At 36.5% G+C, this 20443-nt stretch overlaps 3 protein-coding genes across 3 annotated transcripts in view; all 3 read right to left on the bottom strand.

Moving 5' to 3' along the window:
* Positions 1–981: 981 nt before the first annotated feature.
* Positions 982–4340, bottom strand: LOC119080209 (probable histone-lysine N-methyltransferase Mes-4). The gene is made up of 5 exons (XM_037188447.1): positions 3856–4340; positions 3655–3794; positions 2664–3577; positions 1546–2573; positions 982–1200 (listed from the first exon to the last, which is right to left on the bottom strand). Exons 1-5 carry the CDS (start codon positions 4099–4101, stop codon positions 1090–1092), a joined length of 2439 nt encoding a protein of 812 aa, XP_037044342.1. The 5' UTR covers positions 4102–4340; the 3' UTR covers positions 982–1089.
* Positions 4341–5205: 865 nt separating this feature from the next.
* LOC119080207 lies at positions 5206–9648 on the bottom strand. Its single transcript, XM_037188446.1, has 9 exons — positions 9115–9648; positions 8012–8164; positions 7809–7944; positions 7334–7425; positions 7219–7254; positions 6109–6156; positions 5802–6044; positions 5512–5739; positions 5206–5451 (listed from the first exon to the last, which is right to left on the bottom strand). The coding sequence occupies exons 1-9, from the start codon at positions 9266–9268 to the stop codon at positions 5336–5338; spliced, it is 1206 nt and encodes a 401-aa protein (XP_037044341.1). The 5' UTR covers positions 9269–9648; the 3' UTR covers positions 5206–5335.
* A 5037-nt stretch (positions 9649–14685) lies between these two features.
* LOC119080206 (beta-1,3-galactosyltransferase 5) overlaps positions 14686–20443 on the bottom strand; it is a 31888-nt gene continuing 26130 nt past the window's right edge. The window contains exon 2 of the mRNA XM_037188445.1: positions 14686–17385. Coding sequence (XP_037044340.1) covers positions 16297–17352 — 1056 coding nt within the window. The 5' untranslated portion in view covers positions 17353–17385 and the 3' untranslated portion in view covers positions 14686–16296. The remainder of the gene's footprint in view (positions 17386–20443) is intronic.

Genomic DNA, 20443 nt, shown 5'->3' with positions numbered 1-20443 from the left:
CAGGTTTAATGGAAACTAATTACAAGATTCGCCTGTGGCGCATCGAAATTTTAACCTTGCTTGTGATCATTATTTCTTCCATCCTTCGATGAAATACATGCAAATGATGTAGGTCGACGAAGGAAGTGTATTGACTAAAAACCACATATTTGAGGAAATTATTCTATGCGAGGAAAATGTATTTCTCAGCATTCGTCCAAAATTTGAGGAATGGAAAGAAGCCTGACCCGTATTAAACCTGGTTTTATTTAAACATACAGTCTCGCAAGGTTGAAATACGACATGTTTCTGATTCGGGAGTTGTGGTTTGTAATTGAATTTACAAGAATTTCGTTTGACAAATGAAGATCTGGATTTCTGTTTTCTGAATTTTTATACTAAAATACCAAATCTAGATTTTCGTTTGTTTGACGAAATTTATATGGGATCTATTACAAACCCTTATCTCAGAAACATGTCAGATATTATTCTTCCGCGACATGCATTAGTTAACCTACATCTTTAACACTATCTTTTCGTGAAGGTTTCAAGCCCTCTATTCAGGTTTATGATCTGTACAGCTACAGGTCATGTCAAAGTATACTTTTTAAAAAAATCTCATCTCTCTCATCTCATATAAAGCCTTAGAATTTGTTGGTGGAATGGACTTAAATGACTTACAGACTTTTTCTAATGCGTAACTTTAGTGAAAATTAGAAAAAAAATGTCCGAAATTTTTGCAGAAAATGTCCGAAATTTTTATGAATTGTCCGAAATGTCCGAATTTCGGACAAGGCAAAATTTAGTGGGACGCCTGCCGTTAACCTCTTAGAAGAGCTTAGTGTGATATAATGTAGAAGGTTGAGGCTACTGTGGGCCAGTTCCATTTTTAAGATTCTATTTGGTGCTCACATCACTCGACACTATTAACATTTCGAGGTTTTAAGGTTTTCACGGTTTTCACTTAGCGTTTTTTGTTTTCCAGCCAAAATTAACGGAAGATTTTTTGTGTAAATAATTTAATTTGTCAGTTTACGTTTCTACAATTTACAAAAAATTTACTAAATAAAAGATAAAATAATTTCTAAGTTAAAAAATACGTCACGACAATCATTTTGTCAAATTGCCATCGCCAATAACTCCCTTGCATTTATTTTCACCACAAAAACATTGATGAAATTCTCCACGGCCAAAACCGTAGTTCGTTGTAATTTCCGTACCCTGAAATATAAAATTTAAAGGTCAACTATCATCATTATGTAACAGTCAAAGAAATGTACACTGAACTACACCTTTACTACGCCGTTAAAAGCAATGCGCCACCAAATTATATACAGTGGATGTCAGTGAAAGTTAGGCAATGAATTGGCTTCAGCTGTTTTTTAGCCGGTCCTTTCACACAATTAAAACTTTCCGCGCGCGCGTGGAACTATTTCATCCGTATAACAATTATCAACAATTTCGTTTGCATGAGTGGGCCAGCTGAAAAACAGCTGAAGCAAATTCATTCCTTAATTTCACTGACGTCCAGTGTAACTGTAATCGAATCAAATACCTAATGCTTACCTTCTCAATGTCCTTCAGTGCAAAGTACCCAATGCGATCAACTTTGTTCACGGTCCATTTTTGCGTTTCACAATTCGGTACGCAAGAGTGGTTTACAAAGCGAGATTCGTTGCCTTTTTTCTCCGCATCGATATACAGTCCCTTTGTGTAGGTCATGAAATAGTAATGTTGCGCTCCGGGCCGATTTTGTTTGCGACTTTTTCGACGTTCGAGCTCATTTTCCGTGATCAATTCGCCGACATATTCTATCACCAATTGCCCGGCATTGATGAATTCGTCAGCAACTAATCCGAAACCTTTTTTCTCATCCATGAAAATCACCTTCACGGCAGCAAATATTTTCCGTTCGAAGCACTGATTATTGCAATTCGAACCACAGTACATAGGGTCGCACTCGATGTACATATCACGATTCTCACAATTTGATGTTAGTCCACACAGGTCGTCTGGGGTACAAGAACACTTGCATGGCCCGTCCTTAGATTTAATTAGTTTTGCTGGTGCCACAGCATGGACAGTAGTAACTTTAGCGTATTGTGGTGGTTGTGGACTCGATTGTTTTTCATTTCTTTCCAAATTGATGACTATGGTGTTGTTGTTACTGTTACTACTAGTACTGCTAATACTGTCCCTCTTCTGTGTCTTATCGAACCAATTTTCCGCTTCCTTGAAGGCTTTTGCTTGTTTTTGATCGCCATTAATCAAAAATTTGTCTGCTTCGTCCTTCGAATAAAAATGAACAGAGCTGCGACGTATCCATCCAAATGAGTAGGCACCAAAGAAACGGATACAAAATTCGTGAGCCTTCGGCGATTTTTTGTGCATATGAGCGGGAACCTTAAATTCTGGAACTATTACAGCTGGCCACCAAGGATGCATCCCATATTTGGCAATTATCATCTGTCCGTACAACGGATTGTTTGCGTTGACACAGTCCTCGCATAAAAACGGGTGTGACACTTCTGATGTGTTTAGACACGACATGTGAAACGTTTTCGGACAGGAACCACAGCAAATTAATGTGTTTCCTGTAGAAAGACACAAATTTAACCAAACGACACCAAGGTAAAATGTGGATCTGATAGGATGATTGACTCGGGACAATGATCTTTACTCACCTTCTTCACCACATCGCGCGCACCAATCCAGGTTCGGGACTAAGTGCCGCGTTTCACACCGATGGCGGATGCAAATGTGCTGTTTTTCGGTTAAAATTATAGTACCGGCCGGAATGCAGTTTGAATCCAGATGGTATACAGTGGGACATTTAACACAGAATGTAAATTTCATTGTCGTCGTCGTACGGTCGTTCCTGATTGGGTAACACGTGTGGCAAACATGTAACGGACATTTCAATTTCGAGTTGGTGAGTTCGATTTGCTTCCAACTATCCAAACATTCAGTGTGATAATGACGACTGCAGGATTTAACATCACATTTCTTCAATTGTGTATCGGTCACTTCCTTACAAGCGAAACATCTGGACGGTGTCTGGCATTCAAAGCACAAAACCTTCTTTTCAATTATGATTCTGATTGAGGATGATTTTCGTCTTTCTTTCGGATCGTCCTGTTCAGCTAATTGTATATAACTCTCGTCATTATTGTTGTTCAAGCAAGAATTATGGGCATAGTCCCCGCAAGCTGAACATTTGACTAAATCTCCATCGTCCGTATCATCTATCGAGTAACAGATCTTGCAAATATTTCCAACACGCGCGCCTTGAAACAATATGTCTTTTGGATATAAATCTATTTGATACGTTAGCAGATCGGTTTCAAACAGTTCGAATTTACTCGGCGGTTTAGTAGGTGGTTTGTTGGGTAGAAGTGAGGTTCTAGCACGACGTTCGGGCTCTGCGGTAGTTTTTTGTGGTTCTGAACGACGGCCATTACTGGACGCTTTTAACGTTGGAATTAAACGACGAGATAGGCGACGTTGGACTTGTCCTGTGTTTTTCGGTGGTTCTGTATTTGCGTCTTCAAATGTAATGTTGGACGCAATTTTAGTTAACTCATAGCTAATGTCGTCACTGCAATTACATAAGGGGAAATGGTGACATCATTGTCATTACATTGTTCTGGATCAATTGAAACCTCGTACACTCACAGTATATTTAGGGTCTCGAAAATGCCGAGCCTACAGTTTGCATCCTTACTCCAAATGAATGTTGCTTCAACAACAGCCCTACGCCAAACCTCATTGTTCGCAGTGTCGAACGCTTTGTGAAAGTCATCTTTGGGCAATATCTGAATAATGACGAAACGATTGGTAAGAGATTCCGGCAGCAAAACAATTCGATAGACTTACAGATTCCAGACACCTCTTCCTGGTCACATAGGACTCATAACCAGTGAACTCAAAAACATTATCCAACTGGATCCAATCACTTTTTCGATTTGCGCATAATTTCACATGAACGGCTGGCTTTCTGCCATTGTTCGTATTTTCAATGTCTCCCGATTCCGAAGCGCACACAATCGAGGGCCAATACGGATATGTAGAGTTGAAAGCCCATACTAATTGTCCAGAATAGATGGGTAATTGAGTAGTCATTTCGCCAGGAAAATTGCTAAACTTTAAAGTTTCCTATTAGTCTGCGTAATGTGTTCCTTCGTTCACACGACTCGCGCGCTAAATGCAGACTGAATGTGAGTGTTAGTGTCGCCGGTTCTACCGCAAAATTTTGCTTTGTTGTACGTATATAATGTACATAAGACGGTGTACACACCAGCAACTAGAAACATACCGAATGAAGAGTGCTCATTTTGTTATCGACGAAGGGTACGAAATGTAGCTGCTAACTTGGTCTTTACGGTTTATGCCACAGCAGTGATGTGTTTATACGGAAAGTGAAGGTTTAAACAATTGAAGAAGAAAATTTTGCATTTAATGCAAATATCCGCGCCTATTCTAATGCAGGGTTTTTTAAATTGCCGATTAGCAATGGTCTTTGGTAACAACTAGTCCAAAATTAATGAGCAATCTTAAAATTGCCGGCCGTGCTATTAATAATAAACTTAAACGCGCAATCGATGACGGACGGAAACAAGAGAATTTGTCCAGCCCAGTCTTTCCCTAGAGTAGCTATAGACCGTTTCGTCCCGCTGATCTCAAAACACACTAGAAGTTCAATTCCATGAAATTCCCGAAAATTGTATGTGGAAACAGTACACTCGGGGACTCATCAGGGACGACAGCGTTGAGATCATTGCGTTCCACGGCAAGGTGTACACACTTTTAACATACAGTTAGAGGCAGTGAAATTTCAGCATGAAATTGCTTCAAATGTTTTTCAGCTGATACACAAAAACAATCAGAGCTTTCTATTCGTTTTCTATTATACGGTTTTGTCACTACCACGTATAAACAGTTTTGATTGTATGTGCGCATCAGCTGAAAAAAGCTGAAGCAAATTCATACTGAAATTTCACTGTCTCTGACTGTAATACAATTCGAAATCATAAACATTAACTAAACAGGAGAGACAACCAGCCGCACATTTTATTCAAACATTCAATGGTTAGAGTGGCAACTATGTATAAAAATAGTCAAATGAGTGAACCAGCTGACTTAAAAGACATAAAATTGATTGCCCTTTACTGTAATAGCTGAGAGGACGACGCCACACCTTTCCAGTGAAGTGACCACCAATATTTAATTATTACAAACGCAGTGAATGTGGTTTCGATTTTTTATTTATAGGAATATTCGAGTGTGTTCTTACAAAACTATACAGCAATACACAGCTATGCCTAGAGTAATTGAATGCTTCTACTTAGCGCATTTTTCATCCATTAGTGCAGGGTTGTTGAGTGTAGTCTAGGCAAAAGCCTCTGTTGTCTAAATCGATGGGAGCTTCAATCAGATCGGAGTGAAATGAAAGTCGAAACGGGCGTACGCTACCTGAAGTCCACAAGCCAGGTTATTCCAATGACAGAAAATTGTTTCCCTTAAAAAACTTACTTTGAACGGTTCGATCAACCGTACTAACTTCAGCGTTGAATGTACCACCACAAATTCTATCCTCACAGGTATTAGGTATCGGTATACGATCCGTCACTTTTGCACATCCAATCAATAACCAATCGTTCGTACATGAATTTGGTGTTCCCTGTGTACCACTACCGACCATTGAATTAACGACACTGTTAGAATTACCGGATAATGTGAACGATCTGGATCGGTTATTGGCTGGAAGAGAAACGTTGCATTAAAAATAACCGGTTCAAATACTCGAAATTCGGGAAATTTACATTGATCAGGACAAGCTGTGTATTGAATACCACAAAAATTGCGTTCGGTTCTCATACAAATACTGTAGTCTTGATTCGACAATTGACGTCCCGATGTCGTGTCGAAATTGAAACTTTTTACTCTTCCGGAAACGCCAGTGTGCCATTGTAAGCATCCTTGATCGGCTTTCGAAATACTTCCGCAAGGAATTTGAGTGACGCGTATTCTCCAGGTACGTGGAAATGTAGGACCACTGGTTATCACTGTATAGAAGAGCAGTATTTACTGATGGAACATAAATAGCGAATATTTTGAGTAGTCATGTACCAGTTATCGTGATTGGATTGCTTTGTCCTAGTCCGGCATCTATGTACACTGTAAGAAAAAAATCTAGGTCAAACATTGCTAAATATTTTGAAAATTCTATAGTGCGAATTCATTCATCATCGTAAAACCTATGCTCACTTTACCTACTGTGACTGTGCTACTATCAATTATTTTCTTTCAATACACACTGAGGGAAACGTTAACAAGAGCTATGAAAACCATGAAAAATAAAACTGAATTTTCAAAATGTATCAAGACCCAAGATTCGTTTTAAACATAACTATGAATGATTTGACCATCCACAAACAATTAAAAAACGATTTGCAAGTTTATCATTCATCAATCAGCATTACACCGGAACCATTTCAAAACGCACCGACAAAATGTAGAAATTGCATGTATGTTTCCTAATATGGATTGCCTTTTGTTGAGCTAGAGACGATACATTCTCTTCGTAGTACTCCATTCTCTGCAGATTGTTTCATGTGCAGCAACTTCACTTTTGTCACATGAAAATAAGCTCAGTAATTTTATGACGGAATGTATCTAAAAATGATATTTAGATTAGATGAAACCGCATGATTCTTCACCTGTCACATATGGCTATTCATCTGTTATCGATAACGAAGACAAATATAATGACAAGCTCTGTGTAATATGGTCCTTTATATGGTGAAATGCATGTTAAATTGAAGTAAAAGATTTGAAATCAACCGATTAAAAATACTTTGATCAATGGAAGTAATAGACCCGATAATATAATACTAGTCATATGCTTGCCGTCTGTAACAGGTTAAGTCTTTAAAATTTTCATGCAAATTAATTTCCCTGATCTAGTACGTTGAAGCTAAAAAGCGATGCATGAACCAGGCCTTTTATTCCTATACATCGTCGTCGTAACGAATGTTTTACTAACGTTTCCCGCAACTCCATCATCCGAAAATTTGTAAAAATTACATGAACACTTTTCACTAGTGGTTAATTACTCAGCAGTCTACCTGAAGAGTTTTTTCCATTCAAAATTGATTCGTTTGAAATGTTTTAGCTACACACTAAAGAGTCAGTAATTATAACGAACAGACATTGAAAAAAAAAAATTGTTCCACTTACTATGGTCGCCATGGGAAGTTCCACATATGCTGGGAGCTAGTAAATTTATTGAATTTTTTTTTTGTAAAATAAATATTTAAATGAAAATATTTTATTTATTAATGGTCATTAGTACCTGGACTGCCGCCAGACACAAGAAACTGGTCAGCATTACATATATGATTTATTGGCTCAGGCTGTGAAATTGCAAAGTTATCGAGATCCAACCTATTTTTGTGGGAAATATATCCCAGAAAAAAGAAGAAAAATGATATATAAGTTTAATGCAGTTAAAGTTTGCTCTGTAGCAGGATGTTATATAGTGCAACACTGGACATTGTGTAGCTGTGACATAGATTAGTGTGTTTGAAACACAATAAAAATTGAAATTGAGTGGTTTTCGTTGCATTGAACCGTAAATTTCTCGAAGGGCAATATTATTACATGTTCTCTTTTCTTTTATATCGTTATATATCGTCGGCTGTATATTAATCTGTAATTTATCGTCGCATGCAATGAATCCAGAAATTTCTTATAATAGACTTAGTCTTCCACTCTCAATATAAAAATTATAAAAAAGTGAAGTTCTTCGACGGCGCTTCAGAATTTACCTTATCTGGCATATATCTGGATTTGTTTTCGTTATAGTCAGTTGACAACTTCCAGTACCCTCATATGCGTCTGGATGATTCGGATTTACGAAATAGGTTCCATTTTCTCTTGCTATACCTCCACACGACTGCATAACTTGTTATAAAAATTTTTTGTGAAATTTAAAATTTAAAAATTTTTACGTAAGAAATTATGAACATACAAACACAGCACATTCCGTAACCGGCAGCACATGGTCCACCGGGAATACCTCCCCGAGGAATACATTCATTGTTGGGGACACAACTTCCATACTCTCCAGATGGAGCCATACATTGCCCTTGACCCCATGTTACCACAGTAAATAGCGACAGAACTGAAATTAAGATTGATGATTAACCATAACCATAGCTCCTACGGATTAACACAAAAACGAATATGAAACATCATCGGCCGCGCTTTAAATCAGTATGAACTTCATATTAAATATCAAATTAGAAGGCTTATTTTATTGAAGCCGGATAGGAAAAAGTTACTATTCAAGTGTCCTGACGCTTATTTTTTTTTAAATCGATAATGATGACAAGAATAAGCAACTCGTTTCGTCATTTAGAGAACGTTATAGCAAAGCATGTATACATAAACTATTGAAGAAATTAATGATATTTGTTCACCGAGGAAGAAAGTTAGAAATTGTATTCCGAGGGTGTTGTCGCCCAATAAAATGCAATTTCCATCTTTTTCCCGATGTAAACACAACGCTTTTCACAACAAAGGCTTCCGAAGTTTTAGATGAGGCAAGAAATAAAGTGTTTAAGTGAGACAGATGGAGAAACGACAACCTATTGTTCCATCTAGGGGTCTGTTGTCAGATTCTTTTGTATTATCGATGACAGCAGACCCCGAGTTGATTTTCCATCTCGCTCTACTTAAACACCGTATAGTTATTTACATAACAAAGGATGAAAAGTAGAGTTTTCGTGTGAATTTTGTTGATCCGAGGTGAAGCCGAGGTCAATAAATACACGAAAACGAGACTTTTCACTTTTATCACGAGTTATATAATGGATTTTATATGCTTTTGAAACCTAAACCAATTTTCTTGTTTTCCCGAGGTGTGTAAGCCAATTCCGACCCTAGGGAAAAAGGCATGTAAATGACTATTTTCTCGCCTGAATCGTGAAAAACTATTTGCATAAAACACTACTCGACAGATTAGAAGAAGAAGAATAGATGTTCTAATCCATATAGATGCAGGTCACAAAACACTAGCTCCATTTTATATTTTTTTAAACATTGGTTAAACACTCTGTAGCACAATCTTACATCTTTTGCTCGGTGTAAATCCCCAACTCGATCCAAACAAACCTCCCTTGGAGCGTTCATTTCGATGATCTATTTCTCCCTGACATAGGGGAGAGTATGAAACCAGAATCGCAGTAATTATTAGAAAGTTTATGAACTTTTCGTTGAAAGCCATTTTAAATGAATAGAAAAACGAATCCAGCAGATTTAAGACGCTTTATGTCTGGTCTATGAAGCTTTATAGTTTTACTTCAGTTGAACACACAGTTTTACACACATTCCACACGTACACTTTTTGACGAGAAAGGTCCGTTTAATAAAAATAGAGTTCGTGTGTTGCAAACTAATACCCGCGATCATCTAAACAGAGCATCAACAAAACATGTACTTTTATGCAATTTTTACTTTTTCCACGCATTTCAACAGAAAACTAAATAACTTTTCATAAAAAAGGTACACTGATTTTATAGTTCGCTGATACAATTAATTGCCCTGCATTGTGTTGGTTTTCTACATACATTTTTGTCACACATAATATTTTACAATGTTCGGTCCTAACAAGAGACGATTTTTTTACTTTGATAGATTCTACTCAATGCAAACTCGGGCTAAATATCAGTCTATAGTTTTAGCGATTGAGACCCGAGACGTTTACGATTTTATTAGGAGCGAATTGATGAGAGTGGTGAGAAGAACTAAAAACTATCATTGGGAAGAAGGAAAAAAAGTCGGAAATACGCCTTATTTCAGAAGTTTATATGAAAGGTCGATTTTGCCAAAGTGTTACAAAAAAACATAGCTAACGCCGACCCGTACGAAACACCTATTCGTATCAAAAGCCTTTAATGTGAAACTCTTCATTTCTCTTACTTCATTTTCTTCTCTGCTGAAAAACTATTCTCCCTTTAAAATCACTTACATTATCCACTCTTTGCCTTGTTATCATATACAACTAAATTGCCGGAGGCAATATAGACAGCCCCGTACGAAGACAAATTTCATAAATTCCTATTTAAACAGCTATATACCGCTATATTTAACTATATTTCACTATAAATAAACATTTCACAGATAAATATATGCTATTATATAGCTCTATATGCCTGTATATAGCTCAATATAGCTGTATATAGGTATATATAGATGTCCGTATATGGAATCCCTGAAACCCCACACACATAACAAATTATTTCCATGTTAACAGAAACTCTCTAAGTATCATTTTTCCCAAGATATTTCTATTTTACTAAAATCCAATATGGCCGCCGGCAGCCATTTTGTTAGGAGACCGGAAATAGTACCGACGCTTTACATTCGTTAATACCTTTCAAACAAAAAAAAATTCATGAAATTCGGTCAAAATTTACTCGAGATATTGTCAAAATACACCACGTTCACTGTACTTCCGAGTAGCCAGATAAGAGCTCACTCCAAGAGACCTAGCTCACGCTCCGGAGAACATAATTTCATAAATTTTTTTTTCCCTGATTGGTACGGTCAATACCTATCTAATAAAGCTAAAACAGACGAAATATGTTCAAATGTGGCCGACCTACAAGCAAAAACTGCTTGCCGCCCTGTGCCTGTTCCACACCAAGGGGTCTAACTCACGAGTCGGTCATCCGATTTCCATAAACTTTTTTTTTGTCGATCGGTATTGTAAATACCTTTTATTTGACGTATCACTTACAAGTTTAACGTTTAAATGTCCGGAGATATCTTCGAAAAACCGTAAAGCACTTATTGGGCCACAGCTCGGGAGGGGTCGATCCAAAATCACTCATCTTCGAACTTAGCCTGTCTTTTGACATTACCAAACGGGAAAAAAAGAATTTTCAAAATCGGATGCGTTTTACTCAAGTTATCGTGCAGACAGACGGACAGACGGACAGACGGACATTTTTTTTTCGCGGATTTGGCATCTCTAGACAACCACAATAGGTTTCCCCTTACTCAGGGAGTCCAATTCGACGTGTTACAAACGTATGCGTAAACCCATAAGACCCCAGTACTTCGTACGGGTCTAAAAATGTTTCCACTTCTAATCAAAAGATTTTCTGGTTGTTCATTGACAAAAATTGTAAATGGGAATGATATTTTGTGTACCAAGTTTTGCACACAAAAAACAAGAAAACATCGTGAGCCTAATAAAGTACTTTGCACCGAGATTCATACAATGATTTTCGCAATTCTGTCGTATTTATATGTAGAAAATTGTATTTTCAAACTAATGAAGTACAAGATTTGAACATTCTTTCATGTTCTACCGGTATTATAAACCAAAAACTTTGTAAGTTTTGTAGCATGTTCCAGCCAAAAAAAAAGCATTTTGGTATTTTCACTGTGAGCTTGTGTCGCATATGTTATGGCATTTCACAACTAATTCCGTTTTTCTCGTTATATTACTGCTTCTGCAATATAAAATCAGTTAAAATCTCTCTCCTGCTATATGGAACACTTAATGGTCGATTTTACGATTTATGGCAATGATTTATGGTAATACCGTACATCGATTTTATGACAGTGCTTCGGAAATTAATTAATTATTTAAAAGGATTTCAATTTATGGTTGATAAGGCCTGTCGAGTGCATTAAAATGTTATACTACAATTGGCTCCACACACACGGAATAAAGTGAGAGTAAATGGAACAATGGCGCTTTGTTTAAATTTATGAATGGAACAGAGTACTCTCTTGGGCATAACGAATAAGTCTAAATTTAATAAAGGTGGTACCGTCACATACATCACTTGTAAATTGCGTTAGCACAACAACATATAATATGCGTGCGCTCGTTTTATTTTTTTCTGATTATTATTGACTGAATTACGGTGATGGTGTGTGAATAAATGACTTGAATGTTTATGTACTTAACATCATTATTATTACACAATAATCACGGCAACAACGCGTTAAAGCGTTAAATTTATCTTTTTTGTGTTATCGCATCCATGTCAAAACAGACTTAATTTCGTTCAATTTAAAATTGTTGAATCAAATTCCGTATATACTGCGAGTGTGTAAATCTATTTGGTTCTAGCTCAGATTGGAAACATTCTGGATAACCTAATTAAAGTCGAGGAAATTCTATCATAACTTTGCAGTTTTTGCAGTTCAAACTGATATTAACTTTTTTAGGATACTTTAACTATAGATAATAAGACCTTTGTTAATGTCCTCGTCGTCACAGCTACTTGCCATTAGAATCGATCGCGAAAAAGAAACACATTAGGGGCATGCATTACTATTTTTTTTAAATCTTTTACCTTAGTGTTGGATCAACGCTCTCGAAGCTGACCTCGAACCTAGGGTCAATAGGTTTGAATTTTTTTTAGAACCAGTTACGAAGGCAAGAAGACATTTTCTTCTTAATTTAAATTCCCGCCCATTTCTTATTGACCACTTATATAAACAAAAACACTGCACTGACACTATCTCATGATTACACGCTCGCGCTTGGTACTAATAAAACTGTATATAAAGCAGTTTTGTTTATATGAGTGGACCAACTGGAAAACAAGGCTGTTAACTTTGAGTGGGTCACACAGATGCAGATGCGTGGGTGGCACACGACGTTTCATATTAAAAATTCAGTTCGCCACATAAATTCGATTTTTGTGATTTTTTGTATATGGAAACGATGTGTTTCCGAGTTTCTAATAAAATGGAGATCTACGTGACATCCTAAAAGATTACAGCCTTGCTGGTAAACAGATGAACAGATTCATGTCTAAATTTCACTGACGCCCCTGTATAGAAGTTAATCAAAATCTATTTTACAGAAAACCAGCTCTGTGGACATTGCTGACTTACCCTTCTAAACTTTCCGTAAACTTTTGGTCAATTCGTAATTTTTCAAGTTTCTCTGATGCTTGGGCCACAGGCGTTGTGTCGTTGGAATATATTTATGCTAAAATAAGATTTCGACAAGAATCAGAAGAAGGTTTCTTTTGAAAATGACTTGCTGACATCGGAAGTAATTTTTTCACTATCGATGGCTCGATGAACCCTGGTCCCAAGATCCGCGTTCTAGAAGGTGGTGGCACGAGCACGAAATTTTGATATTTTCTTGCAGGTGAAAAAATGTCCGACTTCGGCAGGTCAAAAGAATCCCTCGGAGCGGTTTTACCGATACGTCTTCGAGGTTTGCAAACATAGATTGCGAGTTCTGGATATCAAAATGTATCAAATCGTATAGTAGAAAAGGCGTAAGACAGAAGAAGTAACATATCTAATACATAGATAATGATACGCTTGTTACGGCTTGTTATGTGTAAAGTTATTTGAGGAAAAATTTGCTTTAAGAAATCATTTAAACGTTAATAGTGAATTCGCCAAAACTTCGAACAGTCGGGATTCAAGCCGTCGGCGATCCAATCGATCTATGGCTCAAATGAAACGTCGTTCAATTCTGAGAATATCGTGGAACAACTTTTTTCCCGAAAAATATTTGTTGGGCTGTCATGGCCATTAGAAAATTTTTCTACGAAGTGGTAGTAGTCTAGTCGATAAGGGCAAACGTTTACCAAAATCAGTTGCTCAAACAGCACTTAAAATTCTTCTAAACTTTTTCTAACAAGAAGAGACAACAATTTCTGTCTCTTCTTGTTACAATACTTTTAGAAGTATTTTAAGTGCTGTTTGAGCAACTGATTTTGGTAAACGTTTGCCCTTATCGACTAGACTATAGCGAAAATCGTTTTTTATCAATTACTCCAACATGGGCGCCCAGAGCCTCTCAAAAATTTATCGAGGTTTTTCACTTGTTGCGGCGGCTGGGTGGGCCGAACATCGGCGTTTGTTGGTTAATAATATTCAGCTTATTGACTTTCATGAACGTGCACAATTTGACATTATTCACATCTCGCATGTTGGAGTAATTGATAAAAAACGATTTTCGCGACCACTTCAGCCCAACAAATATTTTTCGGGAAAAAAGTTGTTCCACGATATTCTCAGAATTGAACGACGATTCATTTGAGCCATAGCTCGATTGGATCGCCGTCGGCTTGAATCCCGATTCCATATAAGCTGTTCGAAGTTTTGGCGAATTGACTCTTAAAGGCTTTAAAACAAATGAATAAAAGGTCGTGTATCAAACGCAACGGATAATTTTAAAGGAATGAAGCAACAGATTTAACGAATCCATCGTGGTACGTTTACTAAGAAGCTTAGTTGTGATGGAGTTTCATCAAGTAAAAGATTTCAGTTTACAGTTACAAAATTCGATATAATTCGTTAATTAGAATTTTAACAGCAATATTACCAGTGTAGAATTAGTACAAATTTTACTGGCAACGAATATTATTATGATCGAATGTTGCATGCATCTCCATAAATTATGGTCTACATTTTGGATTTTTGTTTATTTTAATTAATTTTTGTTTACAGGTAAAATTCATTTATATAATTCTGCTATCTACATTTTCATCATCATCATCGTTCGTCATTTCCATTTTAATTTTTTTATCCAATCTTTGCTAATTTTTGTTGTTTTTTGTTTTGTTTTTTTTTTATATAAAGAAAAATATAATTACGCTAAAATGTCTACATTGGTTTTTTTGTTGAGTTTACAATTTTAATTTTTTTTAAAATTTATTTTGAAGTTCAATTACTTTTCAGAAGGTACTTAATAAATTCATTTTTACTTTTTAAATATAAATATATTCAATAGACCCTAATCTTATAACAAGTCTTATAGATTTTTTTGTTTTGTTAATATTTTTGAATAAATAGTTTTTTGCCTTAGTTTTTAATTCCTTTTCCTTTTTTGCAGTTTTTTTTTGTATGTGATGTGATAGTGTATACATTCCAATAACTGATCCTCCTCATTTATACATGTTTGTTTATCAATTTCATTTGTTTAAAAATTTACTATAAGATTTTTGCTACGATTTTTATGCCTATTTGGTCGGTCATGGCTGTGTTGTCGCATATACTATACATACTATATTCATCATTTACTTATCATCCTTTTGATTTCAATCGATTTGGTTGCTTTACTTTGACTTAACAAAAAAAAAAAAAAAAAATACAAAAATAGATTCAAGTTTGGGAGCTAGCAAATGCAAAAGGTGCTAAAGATCTAAGTTCAACAAACTAATGCTAGGCCTTTTACAATATCAAACACTCATTTATAGCTATTGTTCGCAAACATTTAAACGGTTAAGAGCCCGATGAGATTGGAAGAGTTTTCGTCGCACAAACCTATAATTCGTTTCAGCTGTTAGGAATTCGTCTGCTAACGTTTAAACACAAAATGGTCCAAATCGTTCAATGGATAAAGTCTTTGAAAAATGAAAGTTTGTGAACTAAGCTTTTTCTCGAGTTGTATTTTCGAATTAATTAAAAAAAAGGAATCTTTTGATAATCAGAAAATGAAAAAAGACCTGAGTTGTATAGGTTATAACTGGTCGAAGTTCTTACCATTTTCTTAGGGGACGAGTGTATACCGTGATTATGCAATTTACACAGATCTTGCTCTTAGTTTCAGTTTCAACAGACTAGAATTTTATTTTATGCTACTCACAAAGTTTCGTACGAGGTCCTACATTAACATTAATATGCAAAACAGTCTATGGATCTCACTTTCCTTAGTAGGATTTAAGGTCTAATACTTATGGGTTGAGATCAAAGACAGGGATCATCTTTTGTTAATAATTTAGTTAAACTTTCGTTAGGTTTGTTGACGTGCGAATTGCATGCAAATATTTTACAGTTAAAATCTCTATTATAATTTGCTTGATCACATGAAGGAATGTCAATTATTTAGAGATGTGTGTGTTAATAGACACCACCACACAAAAATCGAATGTTAGAACTCTTACAGTTAATTAGTGAAAAGAGAATCTAAGAAGAAACAGAAGATCCGCTTAGCTACGAGATCAGATCAGACAGTCGAAAATTTTACTTGTTTCACGTCATTATCACCTTGAAAGAAATTCCACACTTCAATTTTTTCGATAAAGTGACTCATTAGGCAAATACAACTCTTTTTGAAATTATAAAATTTAAAAAAAAAGTTTCTAGAAAACCACATCGGCTCTAAATGCAATATGGCTTCATAATGCGCTCAAACGGCAAAGTCTAATTATTAGAAATTACAAAAATAACAAATTTTCACTTTTGAGCATTTTGGATACATCAATTTAACATATTTCTTTGATTTAACAGTTAAATGACTAAATAAACATTAAAGAAAAGCTATCTGCTACTGTTACCATTCACACGCTTCCACAGCGCTCGAATTTCTTTTTCAGTCAAATTGGGCGAAGTAAACAAAAATAACGAACTGACAGCATTGTGATATCCATTGATTACATCATTCTTTTGCTGTTTATTCAAATACAGATCACCGATAGGCGTTATCGTTGAGTTTGTTGCTTGCGCCAACGAACCAGTCACGTGCACATCATCAATCCAAAAATAGGGCGTTTTTTGCGCCTCCTTGTACAGTCGGAACACAGTGTCGGCCGAATATACTATTGAGAATCCCGGACAATATGTCGGATAGAAGCGTGACGCGTATTCCTTGGTACTGACGCGCCACTTGGATCGAAAGCTGCGACTAACACGAGCATTCTCGATTTTATTGCATAAAATCAAATTGCGTCGATCGAGGACTCCTTTTTCGAAAAATTCGAAAATCGTCGGCGTATTCACGAACACATCATCATCCGTTTTCAGTAAAAATTTAGCTTCCGGACAAAAATAACTAAACCATTTGAAGGCCATCACATGCTTGTAGGTCATATTCCGATAGGCATCGTGAAAATTTCCTTGCACCATGTCCTGGAACAAATTGTTCTCCTGCTCCAATTTGTGTTGTAAACTATTCGATTCGACAGCGCCAAGCAAAAACAATACTTTGGCGCGCGGGTCGTCTCTGCCCCACGTTTCTCTTATCACATTGCGTTTATGCCAATTGTTTGGTGCCGAATGGATTAATATCAAAATTAATGGCTGTTCAGTCATCGAATTGCAAGCATCTTGATTCATCAAGAACGTAAATTTATCTAAATCTATGAGAGAGCTAAAATCGCTCGCTGGCAGCTCATCCAGTGTAATTGGTGGCGGATATGATATGGTATTGCCACTAGTTGTTGACGTATCATTCGGTATCATTTGAAACTGTGCCGGTGCATTGAAATAGGGTGAATATTCGGTAACAATTTGAGGCTCGAGTGTTGATATTCGCCATATCGATATGCAAAATGTCAGCCCGATGAGAGACCCGAACATTAACCGACGCTCCCACATCTCCGATCCAGTCAAGTAGGTTTCGATTTCATTCTGGAAAAAGAAAAAGGAGAAAAATGTTCATTCTTGGTCGTCGATGTGCATTAAACAATTTGGGAATCGTTTGACTTTTAACCCTGTTAGACAGACGTTTTTTTAACGAAAAACGAAACTTTACCCAAAGTCATAATATTGACTAAACATGTAAGTTTTACAAAATATTGAAATATCTACAGTTAATGTCAAGATAAATTTATACCTAAAACATCAGCTGTTTTACCAGCTGGGTCACACTTGCAATTACACTTATGTAAAGTTGCATCTACCACGTTGAGTTTCCGTTTAACCACTGTGTAAATAACATGGTCGCCTTTATTATTCGCTCCGATTACCTCGAATAATCAATTGAGCTTAGCAAGCAAAAAAGTAAACAGGTGCAATCAAATTAATTACTTATCACAATTAATTGACTTGCTGCGTGCCGTTCTTTTACCAGTGAACTAGTTCTTGCTAACAATAAACAAAGGATATGGACAGTAGCCGTTAACAACATGCCGAAATCAGGCAACATTCAACCGTAAATAAATGACATTGTTCTCCCAGCTGATGGGATTACCGTACCTCCTGGATCCAATGAAAATGACAAAAATTGTCAAGAAAAACCACCTGTTTGCAATGGTAATGTTAAAAATTAATTTGATTACGGTAGTCGGAGCAACGAACTTTGGTATAGCAATGCAAGTGCTTAACAATTCACTACCAAGTGCTGATTACGCTATAAAATATGTGTCAATTGTAGTGAATGAAACCGGAAAAAAATTGTATGAAATTTACCGGTAAAAGTTACATTTTACACACATTTTTTTTATCGGTTGCGTTCACTACAATTATTAAACGTAAGGCCTGTGCAGAATCAGCAACAGCTGAACGAACATCTCCAGCTGGTCGACAAGCTGCAAGCTACATACAGTGCAGACGTTAAATCCATCTATCCGCGAACATAGCACGTATGACTGTAGTAAACTCGTTGTTTTGATTGTATATTATTCAAGTAGAGTATGTTTGTTGATAAGCTGGTGAAGTTCAGCTTTTGCTGATTCTGCACAAGCTTTATGCTTAGTTTCCTCTTACCAAAAAAAATACTCACGGCACTCTAACGGCTCTCTTACGGAGTACTTTTTTTGAGTGGAATGGACACTTTACGTTTAATAATTGTAGTCAATTGGAATCAAAATTCTGCTGAGCGACGTTTCAACATACACAAAATTCAAACGACATCTTGATGTAGAACATCTTGATGTGGAATTTTTTACACATGATTTAAACACCGAAAATTTTGATGAATTTGTACTTTATGGCATTGCCAAGCAACCTCCAAAAGACATTGAGGAGACTTCGGAAATCGTACAGTAGGGGGGTCCAGAATCGTATGGGAAAATAAAAGTTTCGAGAAAGTTGGCGGACCCCGGGGAAAACGAACCTATATGACCCACTGATAAAAAATATATATGGGGCCGATGCGATCCGAGTTGGTTTATGGGTCGCGCAATGACGAAATATGTGAAAAACCACGAAAATGAGGGTTAATGAAAAATTGAACGTAATTAACAGATGCTGAGGTCACTTCTTAAGGTGAGTTGGATTATTTCACTTCAGAATAATCCAAAGAGACCGATTTAATGATTTGTAAGTGCATTCGCAGCTCCCAAGTCAGTCATAGATTCGTAATCTGTTCACTCAGTCTTTGGGTTCTTCCAAAACATTTATGGGATGTGCATCGGATATATTCATGTCTAACGAGAGCTTATGGCATAAGCTTTCATTGCAAAAAGAAATTTTTTCGAAAACAATTTTTTGAAGCTATATAGAAATCGATTTTGGTGCAAAAATGTCAGGGTCGTGAACTCAGGCAATTTTCAAATGACTGTTTCGTCAAGACACCAACTTGAAACTTATTGTGTGTGGGCTCGTTAGAAAGCCACTGTCATTACCTTTACAACGACACCTAACACTTAATTTAAATAGTGACCTCGCCTGACTTTGTATTACTTGGAAATTATATGTCGATTTTTGTCTATATCGATATTGTTAGGTGTGCCCAGACGATATAAAAATTCCAAAAAGTGGAACCAACGCATTTTTGTTGCTTTTGCATCTAATCTAAGTTGTCTGGACCAAAAAAGTTTGATATTGTCGTTAAAAAAAATTTCTCATATGGAAAAAATGTATGGAAAATTTCAGTGTTTTTCACACATTTCGTCCTTGAGCGACCCATAAACCAACTCGGATCGCATCGGCCCCATATACAATTTTTATCAGGAGGCCATAAAGGTTTATTTTCCCAGGGGTCCGCCAACTTCCTCGACACTTTTATTTTTTGGACCACCCTATCGTACAGTCTCGATCCAGTCGAAATGAATGAAATGAATGAAATTCCCAAGAGAACCAAACGTTTTGACGACGAAGCAACTTTCGTCATTTCGCTCAAACGGGGAGTGGCAACACTAAAGAATTTGATGAGGATAAAAATCAGCCATACTATCCCGAAATGGAGGCTGTTTCTACCCAACAAAAATTATGTCACCCACGTTTCCAGCTTTACGGTCATGGCATGCGGAACTGCAACTTAAAACCTAAATGTGGAAAATGTGGACTCAACGGAAATTTGCAACAGCCCTGTACAGAAGTGAGTTAACTGCAAAGGCGATCACCCTGCGGCCAATAAAGATTGCCCTAAACGCGCAGAATTTTTAGCAATAAGAAGTAGACTTTCTGCTGTGAACAACGTGACTAAGAAACCAACATCAGCGCTAAGGAAAATGCTAGCCAATTTCCCGATGCTAACAAAAAATGCCTCAATTGCCTTCAACCAGAACCAATCGAGTCTCGCCCAATGGCTAATGTTGCTAAACATTTTGGAGCAAAATTTTAAAACACCTTAGCTACTTCAAATTTTGCGCCAAAATATCATAACTAGGAAGCACTTAATTGAGTGGGAAAATAGATGACTAAAAAATCTCGAATTGCATTTTCTTAATCGGAACAAACTTTAATCCACAAAATTATAGTAAATACAGAAATTTTGGTCAATCGAAAGGTTGTAAATTCTTAA

This window comes from Bradysia coprophila, unplaced genomic scaffold, assembly GCF_014529535.1.
Source record: "Bradysia coprophila strain Holo2 unplaced genomic scaffold, BU_Bcop_v1 contig_350, whole genome shotgun sequence".
NCBI lineage: Eukaryota > Metazoa > Arthropoda > Insecta > Diptera > Sciaridae > Bradysia > Bradysia coprophila.
The sequence above is the reverse complement of the archived record's forward strand: the minus strand, read 5'-3'. Positions and strand labels throughout refer to the sequence as shown.